Here is a 10,099-nt window from a genome sequence, read left to right on the forward strand (position 1 = left end):
AACACCTTTCAAATTCAAACCAGTGCCGTCCCAACGGTCGAATTCCGGATGATGCGTAAGCATAATCAAATCCGTTCCCCAGCAACGTTCAAATTAGCCATTCCGCCTTCGACTTTCAAAACCCCATCGCAGAAGCAGCAGAACCTTCCCATCCCTCTCAGTTCCTCCAGCAAAGATGCCTCTGAGACCCCTCGACAACGCTCTTCCCTCAGCCGAGCAGCCCAAGAAGGTGGCCAAGGTCGCCGCCTCCCCTTGCCTCGCCGCCAGGAAGGCGGCAGCTGCCCTTGCCGCAACCTCCCGCGTGAATGATGAGAACACGCCGAATCCGCCGCCCCCGGAGCAGTCTGTGGAGTACGTCCCTTCCGAGGACCTCGCGGCCCTCGCCGATCCAGAATCGAAGATGGCGGTTCGTCCTGTCGCCGATCGAGATCTCAATTTTTGAAATTTTCTGTACGCTTTCTGGGTATGATGTGTTGGGATGACTGAGCAGGTGTTGCTGGACGAGTTGAGCTCGAAAGATTGGATCAGAGGGTGCGAAGCGTTGAATGATTTGCGCCGGATGGCTCTCCATCACTCTTCTCTTTTGGTGCCGATCTTGTGAGTTCAAAATTCAATCCTTTAATTTTCCTTTTCTTCTTTTTTTTATTGCTACGAAATCATGAAAAGTGAAGGTTCCCATGCTTAAATCTTTTTGTCAATCTGTTCCAATCGGTAACGGATTGAATGAGCAATTGGAAGTGTGGAAAAGGTGTTTGTTTGTATGCCTGATTGGTAGTTCATTGTAAGATTTCTATCTGTTCCTAAGAGGAAATTTACATGGATCATGCGGTGATTCTACAGATTTTGTCTTGAAGTAATAATTTCTGATACCATGTAGGTTTTGCTTCAAAACATTAATCGAAGAAGAGAGCAGGGAGATTGATTGAACTTGTATATCGTTTGAAGTCTTCCTTGTAGAGATAACAATCTTTATTGTTAAAATTGATAACTGCATAAAATTTCAACAATGATAGCTATATAAGTTTTGTGATAGATACAATATTTACTGTATATATATATATCCTTGCTATGTGCATTTGGAATGTTGATGAAAATTATTATCATAGTAAATGAGCAAAGCAAGGATATGTGTGTGTGTGTGATTTTTTTTAATCTTTGAATCAAAACTTACATTCTTGTGTTGGAGTATAAAACATAATGGAAAAAGGATCAAGGCAATTTATCTGCTTTCAACAAAAGAATCACAAGATGCTTGGCTTTTTAACTTTAGGATTGCACCATTTTTTTTTCAAGTCTATGAGCACAGTAGTTGTTTCCTTCGGGTTGGTCATGTTAGAAGAAGTGACACAGCTTGAGGATGCACTCGACAGTTTGGTAACTCAACAATGGGTTGGTTTGTGCGCTTGGCTCCTTGGATCATCATCTTGGAGGGGGATCCATGGCTTGGTAATCCCTCAAATATTGATACAAGTTAGGTGGTTGGTCAAGGCCAGAGTTGATGAGCTCTCTTTTCTTAGGATAATATTGTCTCATCTAGGTGCTTGCGCTTGAAAATTTTGAGACCCTTGCAGCCATCAAATGTCTCTTAACCTCTTTTAGACTTAGAACAGAGAGCATGGTTTACAGAAAACAGAATACTTATTGTTTTGAATTATAGAAAAATTGAAAAATTCTAGTTATAAGGATGGAAAGACACTCAATGAGATACAAATTGATAGGTTATGAACTTTAAATAGAAGAGACAAAAAATAATTAGCTTAATTAGTTGGCACTGGTGTAATTGCCACTTAAATCACGTGTCAAGGTCAACATTGACTCAATGGTACAACAAAGAGTTCCATCCCTTGCTTATGGATTTAGGGTTTACTGCCGATTAAAGAGCCTTTTGAGAGCAAGGTGTTCCTCAATCTCTCCAAACTTCAATGTCTTGTTTATATCTCAAGCAGCTGCAACACTAGTGGACAGAGTGGGCATGTTAATATGAATGGTCAGTTCCTCAGTAGGTGCTGTTAGTGGATTGCCAACTGAGATCTCTGGGCTAGTAACAGTTTCTCTAACCTTAAAATCTATCTAATTTTGTCTTGGAGCTTTTGTGTGCTCTTTGTTATGCAGACTCATTTCTCACTTTGTTATTTTGACAATAGAATGAGGCTAATTTCTTGTTCTGTTAGCATGCAAAATCGATCATTCTGCAAAGGAAAATTTGGTTATGATGATTATTGCATCTCTCTTGATGATTAGGGGAAATGCAACTACAGTCTTAGTTAAAGCAATGAAAAGTCCAAGGAGTGCCCTTTGTAAGACATCCATCATGGCCTCAGCTGACATCTTTCAGTCATTTGGTGCACTGTTGCTCTCGTCAACTGAGGACAATGCTCTCGACCAGCTGGTATTTTTTAAAGTCTATTTTGCATTTCCTTAATTAAATTATTTTCTTCTCATGCTGCATATCAATATCAGTCAGTCTGAATTCCTTCAAAACACAAATCTTTAAATGTTTTACTAATGGAATACGAGCATACGACAGTAAAATCAACAATGTATCTCAAGTCTTAGACATTCTGTAACATTTGATACAAACCTTTTCAGCTACTTCAACTTCTGCTAAAAGCATCCCAAGACAAGAAATTTGTGTGTGAGGAAGCCGAAAAGGCACTCGAGAAGATGGCGATGTGTATGCCTCCTCTACCTTTACTAAAGAAGCTTCAATCTTATGTGAATCATGCAAACCTTAGAGTCAGGGCTAAAGCTGCTATTTCCATGTCTAAATGCATCTCCAAGATGGTTAGTCTCTCAATTCTAGTTATTTACTGCAGTCTATTTGACAACTTGCTGCATCATGCTAATCATAACATTTTGTAGGATATTGAAGTCATGACAGAGTTTGGAATCGCAACTCTTCTTCGAGTGGCAGCTGAATTGCTTAATGACAGACTGCCTGAGGCACGCGAAGCAGCTCGGAGCATAATCATCACCCTCCATGGTGAATTTTCAAAGAGCAACAACAATCTGAAGGAGGAGGAGGATGACAAGGAATCATCTACATCAGAGTCATGGCAAGATTTCTGTTCTGTGAACTTGCCTCCTATTGCAGCACAATCAGTAGCGAAGATAATTTCGCTGTAGTTCCTTTCCCTGTCTGTCTCATATGTTTTTTAGCTTTTAACTACTTTTTCCCCCTGTTGCTATCATCGAATCAACCTCCCTCGAGTTTTAAAGTTTGAATAATTCAAGCATCTCGTTTATTTAATGTGATTTGTGAAGTATATTTGTTGAATCAAGTAACTTCTCACTGAGTTACTTAAGCTTTCTCTTTATCATCAACCCATTGATATTGCACTCTCTTTAGGATCCACTTATCATTCTATGAGACTAGAAAATCATGTATGAAAGTCTCTTATTGCATCTTGATTCATAAGTTCTTTCTTACTTCTATGTGAACATGCATTTTCAAAGAAAGAAACATTCATAGTTCTATCTTTATGTGTTTCTGTTGTTTCTAATTTGGGAATGAACTATTATAACTTGCTACAATTGGATAAATATGTAGTCAATTGTTCAGGTCTTATATCCACTTGTTTGGACTCAGGTACTTCAACCTTAACCCCATACTTAAATATTGGTAGGAAGACTTGTAGTCTTTGCACAATTTGTAGGCTTAGGTACTTCTAACTTAATCATGCACCCCCATACTTAAGCATTTGTAAGAAGATTTATGGTTTTGTACCTGCCTCACTGTTGATGCGATGGACACGGTTCAGATCGTTAAAGAGGAAGAGTGAATAGCGACTTGCAAATTAGATTTTGAATTTCTATTACTATCAATTTAACAAGGACATACGCATTAATTAAATAAAAACAAACACATAAAAGTAAGAGAATAGATGTCTTACTAACCATTATACACTTGAAGCCACCAACCATTATACAATTGAAGCAAATTATGGGAGTTACCTACCTATGAGCAATAACAACAAATGCATACCACAGAGGATGATGCAGCAGAGTGGATTGCTTGCCTGCCCCCATCTTATTCCGATTCACAAAAAGGCCAATGAAAATTGTAGCAGATGTGGCTTTCATGGATCATAGTTAGTTCTTCAGGGTTAACAAAGTCCTAGCCAGACTAACAATGTATAATCAATTTGGATTGGGTCCGTTGGATTGGTCTGTCATGTCAAATAATTTAAGCAGGTTGGGTTGAAAATTTTATTAATCTATTTTAAGGTGGGTTCAAGTGGGCCGACCCCCACCTAGGGCCACGACCTGCATGGGTCAACCCGTGGTGGGCTTGGGTTGGTCTGCAGATTGAGAAAATTTTATTTTTATTTTTTCAAATTTAAAATTAATTAAAAATTTTAATGGATTAGTGGGTTTGATCGGTTTAAACTGCAATCCAAATTTAAAAATTTTAACTTGGCCAATTTAAATTCAATCCAAATTTAAAAATTTTAATATTTTTTATATTTTTTGACAGGCCTGTGGGTTGACTCACCTAACCCACAACCTGTCTTAGGTTGGAGATTTGCTAACCCTAACCCGTTAAGTTGGTGGGCTAACCTGTCCCATCTCGCCATATGATGAGTTTCTAACGGGTTGATCCGTTTGACAACTCTAATTATTTGATAAAGGGTAGATGCGAGTGAGCAACCTTTATGATTTATAATTTATCGGATGAGTCACCTCTAAAGCCTTATACTAAGAATCATTTCTTCACAATAGATGGTAAGATAAAACCTTTTATAAGAGGTGGGATGTCTTCTTGTACAACTAGGGTTCAAATCTCACGTAAAACAAGCTATACTTGGAGAGTTTGAAAAACTTATGACGTTAGGTCATTGGTTAGAAACTTAGAATCCATCTGTACTTTTTCGATTACCTTGGTGATTGATGAAAAACTTCCGTGGAGTCGGACCGATTACTTCTAAGATTAATCAGATCATAAGAAGTGAATACCTAAATTATCAAATAAATAAATAAATAAATTTATAATTAAAACCCTCCTCATTTGACGAATAGACTAAAATAAAAAAAAAGAAATTATCAAATGCTTAAATTAAAGTTTTCAATTTTATTCAAGCATTTTAAGAGCAATACAATCACTTATTGGAAGATTATTATAAATATTTTGATGAAATATAGCAACCACTATTGTTCATTTTTAGTCGACTAAAATAACTCTTAGTCAACTAATTAGGTACAAGTAGTTGTTGAATAACCAATAACTATATTTGGTAATTGTTTGGGAAATCTATTCAATCAATTGCTTAAGCTTTTCAGTTGATTGGATGAACCTCAAATTAATTATGGCTTGAATATAAATATTTTGTACACTTTAAATTAATTTTCCATATCGAATCTTATCGATGGTTTCTAATTCATTGGGCTTACCTCCTTTAAGCCTATGCAAAGTCCCAAGGCCTTGCAGAATACATCCCGTCAATTTGGATTAGACTTTTCAAATTGATCCGTTCCATCAAACAATTTAGATAGATTTATCAATCCATTTTAAGATAGATTAAGATGGGTCGATCCGTGGCGGACTTGGGTTGACCCACGAGTTCAGAAAACTTATTTTTTATAGAAAACTCAATGGACTAATAGCCTTGACTCGTCTAAATTACAATTAAAATTTAAAATTTTCAACTTGACTCGTTTAAACGGTAATCTAAACTTAATATATTTTTTATTTTTTTTATTTTTTGAGAGGCCCGTGAGTTGGTCCACCTAACTCGCAACTCGCCTCCGGTTGAGTTGGATTGAAAATTTTTTAATCCATCAAATTGGTGGGGTCGGTCCATCTTACTCCACTATATGATGAGTTGTTAATAGGTTGACCTGTTCCATCATGAATTGATCCATTTGACATCTTTAACTTCTATTGATATTCGTAATCCTATGAATCTCTCAGATGTCTCACACTATCATTCTCGGACTTTTATGACTCTCAAATCAATTGAGTTGCCAACTTAGGCACATGAAAGTCATGCTTCGTAGCAACTCCTATACTAAGATATAGTTACCTCATATTATAGTTAAAAAAATAAACACACAACTTTTATATATATATTTTTATTTAATAAAAATATAGTCTTTAATTTTTTTTAGAAATCAAAACGTTTTTTAAAGGAGATACAAATTTGTTGACTAAAAGTATTTCTTTCACCAATTAAAACCCTAAATGCAATCTCTGCCGTTAGTTATCTTACTTTGGAAAACAGACGGCTCAAAGATCATTGTCCCTGCCAGAAGGGCAATCTAGTAAATGTGCAGCTCTGGTTCTTCTTCGCTGTCTATAAATTCAGTGAAAACCTAACGCCGTCTCTGTTTTCCCCCCTGCAACCTCCGCCGCCGTGCAGTTCTCCGAGCGATGGCCCCCGTCAAGAAATCGGTATTCTCCGATCACATCTATCATCTTTTTCCCAGATCTGTACCTTGATTCTTGTATTGTCGTGTTCTGATGTTTTCCTCTGGGTTTGTACTTTCTGATTACTTGATGCAGAAGAAGAATGCCGAGAACATCAACAGCAGGCTCGCTCTTGTGATGAAGAGCGGGAAGTACACTCTCGGCTACAAAACGGTCCTCAGAACACTTCGGGGCTCTAAAGGTGACACTACCTTACTACCTTTCTTTTATGCATCTGGGATTGTAGCTATGCGTTCCCCCTTTTCTATCTGCTAGAAAAATTTCAACTTGACGTAGTTTGTTGATTGGGCGTGATGCGGAACTGAAGTTTGGCTCTGTCGTTGTGTAATTGTGCCTCAGAGATGAATGCAGTCTCCCATACTAATCTCTCCTCACCCCATTCATTGATTTTCATGTTGATCATTTGCTTATCCTTTTTGAATATGGGGAAGGTTATATGACAACACTAAATTGTTTGTTTTGTTTCCGACTGCTCTGTTGTGTTGGATTAGTAATCACCTCTGATCTGGTAGAAATTTTTTTAAACTTGATGTAGTTTGTTGATTGGCTGTAATGCGGAACTGAAGTTTGGCTCTTTGGTTGTGTAATTGTGCCTCAGAGATGAATGCAGTCTCCCATACTAATCTCTCCTGACCCCATTCATTGATTTTCATGTTGATCATTTGCTTATCCTTTTGAATATGGGGAAGGTTATATGACAATGCTAAACTGTTTTCTTTTGTTTCCGGCTGCTCTGTCGTGTAGGATTAGTAATCACCTCCGATCTGGTAGAAATTTTTTTAACTTGATGTAGTTTGTTGATTGGTTGTAATGGGGAACTGAAGTTTGGCTCTTTGGTTGTGTAATTGTGCCTCAGAGATGAATGCAGTCTCCCATACTAATCTCTCCTTACCCCATTCATTGATTTTTAATGTTGATCATTTGCTTATCCATTTTGAATATGGGGAAGGTTATATGACAACACTAAATTGTTTTCTTTTGTTTCCGACTGCTTTGTTGTGTAGGATTAGTAATCACCTCCTATCTGGTAGAATTTTTTTTAACTTGATGTAGTTTGTTGATTGGCTGTAATGCGGAACTGAAGTTTGGCTCTTTGGTTGTGTAATGTGCCTCAGAGATGAATGCAGTCTCCCATACTAATCTCTCCTCACCCCATTCATTGATTTTCATAGTGATCATTTGCTTATCCTTTTTGAATATGGGGAAGGTTATATGAGAACACTAAAATGTTTTCTTTTGTTTCCGACTGCTCTGTTGTGTAGGATTAGTAATCACCTCCGATCTGGTAGATGGAGTTTGTCAATTGGTTGTGATGCAGAACTGAAGTTTTGCTCTTTGGCTGTGTAATTATGCCTCTGAGATGAATGCAGTTTTCCATAACAATACTTCCTTACTCCATTTCGTGCTTTTCATGTAGATCAATTACTTATCTTTTTGAATATGGGGAAGGTTATATGACAGCACTAAAATGTTTTCTTTTGTTCCAGACTGATTTATTATGTAAAACAATTTCAACTTGATGTTTGTGTTAATTGGGTGTGATATGGAACTGGAGTTTGGCTCTTTGGCTTTATAGTTGTGCCTCTGAGATGAATGCAGTTTCCAACATCAATGCCTCCTTGCCCCATTCTATGATTTTCAAGTAGTTCATATACTTGTATTTTTGAATATGGGGAAGGCAATATAGTCTTTTGATCCTTACTGATTTTCTGTTCAGGATTTATAACATTATGGTATTATCCATGTTTCATTCAATGTATATTTGGGAAGATTGTTGTGTGGATCACTGAACTCGGTTTAATTTTTTGATGTTTATAATAGAATTGACTGCCACTTTTGAAGTTGGCTCAAGTTTTGCAGTGACATGCATTAGTTGAGTTTTCAGCACTCTTGTTTCCCTTGATTGATATATAAATGGATAATTAATTTAAAATGAAATCACAGTTTAAAACCTTTGGATTTTATGTGTGCAAATGCATGCATCGTTCGCTATTAACTTCTAAATCATGTCCAAGTTTGGCAATCTGATCCTAGTCATTTATTTTTGGTTTATTTGGACCATTATCCGTTTCTTGAGTCTGTAGGTAGTCTATAAGTTGTAGACTTTCTTCCGTTAGGGATTCCCTTGCAGCAATCATGCTTCTCTAATCTATATTTGTTCCTTATCGATTATTTGGTTGCTCAATGAATTGGTCCATTTCATCCATTTGATAGTGTTAAGCAGTTTTGTCATTGATATAGCTAGTTCCTGTTTTCTATGTCTTATTCTACACTCTGTCAATTTGAAACAAAGAGCTACCGTTGCTTTGTGTTATTTAGCTTATGAATGCTGTGATGGATTTTTGTTCTTATTTGTGTTGGATCCAGCTTTTATATTTGTTTTTACTTCTTTACCGAATACAATGCTTCTCACAAACTTTGGTTACTAAATCGTTCTATTAATCAACAGCAAAGTTGATTATCATTGCAAACAATTGTCCCCCACTCCGCAAGTCTGAGATTGAGTACTATGCAATGCTGGCAAAGGTCGGAGTTCATCATTTTAGTGGAAGTAAGTGATTTTCATAGTTGTTTGCTGTCTTTTTTATTCGACATTCTACTTATCAATCATATTTTCTCATGTTTTATTTTCTGATCTTGCACTTTGTAGATAATGTTGACCTCGGCACAGCATGTGGTAAATATTTCCGAGTTTGCTGCCTCAGCATCATCGATCCTGGTAAGTCATGCTATCGAACAGAAGGAACAAGGACCTCAACCTTGTTTCCCTGATGGCAACTTATTGACTTTTTGTTTAATTTTTGTTTTGCAGGCGACTCCGATATCATCAAGAGCATCCCCGGAGAACAGTGAGAAATGCAAATGGGGACTCAACTTCGAATTCCATGTGATTTTTGACAATATTACATATCCTTTCCTGGTTTACTATTTACTTTTGGTTTTAGTCGTTCTTGCAGGACTTCAATTCTAGTGTCTTAACGTAGAATGAGCTTGAATTCCTGGATATTTTGTTAATTTTCCTTAATCATAAGATGTTTAAGTTGTCTAAGTGTGCAATTACTTTCAAAATTAGTATGGATGAAATTTGAATGTCTAAATTAATAATAATAATAATTAAGATTTTGTGATGCACACCATAGATGTGTTCTGTTTTATAATTTTTTTGGTTTTTAGATATAATTGAGTTGGTTATTGTGGAATAGATTTGTTAGAGTAGATAAAGATTGAATTTCGATGAGTTGAGATAATATATTTTTTTGTATTGATTAATTATAATCTTTTGATTTATTTTGTTTATAAATAGTTGTGAGATTGATGAGGTTGTTTGGATGTTAGATTTTATTTATGATTTGTTCGGTTTCATCAGCATTCCTAAATTTGCATATGTTTTTAGCGTAAGATAATTTATAATTATATTATGATTTTTTTTAACAGGAGCTTTATTCCTCATTATTATATTAACTCAGGGAAAGTTAAATGGTTTTCATTAAAGAAAATATATAAATTAATGAAATTAAAGCAAAAACAGTTGGATATGGCCGTCACGTTGAGTACATGACGGTTAAAATATGAAGCCATTATGATGCCACGTGGACGACCTATAAATATCTCTCCCCGCTCTGTGATTGGATCATTTGTATTAATTTCATGGATGGCCATATAAATTCAAAC

The 10,099-nt window shown here is 36.3% G+C and overlaps 2 protein-coding genes across 2 annotated transcripts; both read left to right on the plus strand.

Moving 5' to 3' along the window:
- The first annotated feature begins 151 nt into the window (after positions 1–151).
- LOC141827404 (uncharacterized) lies at positions 152–3,195 on the plus strand. Its single transcript, XM_074714632.1, has 5 exons — positions 152–406; positions 491–597; positions 2,242–2,389; positions 2,590–2,784; positions 2,863–3,195. The coding sequence occupies exons 1-5, from the start codon at positions 176–178 to the stop codon at positions 3,124–3,126; spliced, it is 945 nt and encodes a 314-aa protein (XP_074570733.1). The 5' UTR covers positions 152–175; the 3' UTR covers positions 3,127–3,195.
- Positions 3,196–6,300: 3,105 nt separating this feature from the next.
- On the plus strand, positions 6,301–9,476 carry LOC141827405 (large ribosomal subunit protein eL30). The gene is made up of 5 exons (XM_074714633.1): positions 6,301–6,391; positions 6,503–6,608; positions 8,877–8,978; positions 9,078–9,146; positions 9,240–9,476. The coding sequence occupies exons 1-5, from the start codon at positions 6,371–6,373 to the stop codon at positions 9,278–9,280; spliced, it is 339 nt and encodes a 112-aa protein (XP_074570734.1). The 5' UTR covers positions 6,301–6,370; the 3' UTR covers positions 9,281–9,476.
- The last annotated feature ends 623 nt before the right edge of the window (positions 9,477–10,099 follow it).

Source organism: Curcuma longa, chromosome 4 (assembly GCF_044706935.1).
Source record: "Curcuma longa cultivar G26 ecotype Majalengka, Jawa Barat chromosome 4, ITB_CL_G26_1.1, whole genome shotgun sequence".
In the NCBI taxonomy this organism is placed as follows: Eukaryota; Viridiplantae; Streptophyta; class Magnoliopsida; order Zingiberales; family Zingiberaceae; genus Curcuma; species Curcuma longa.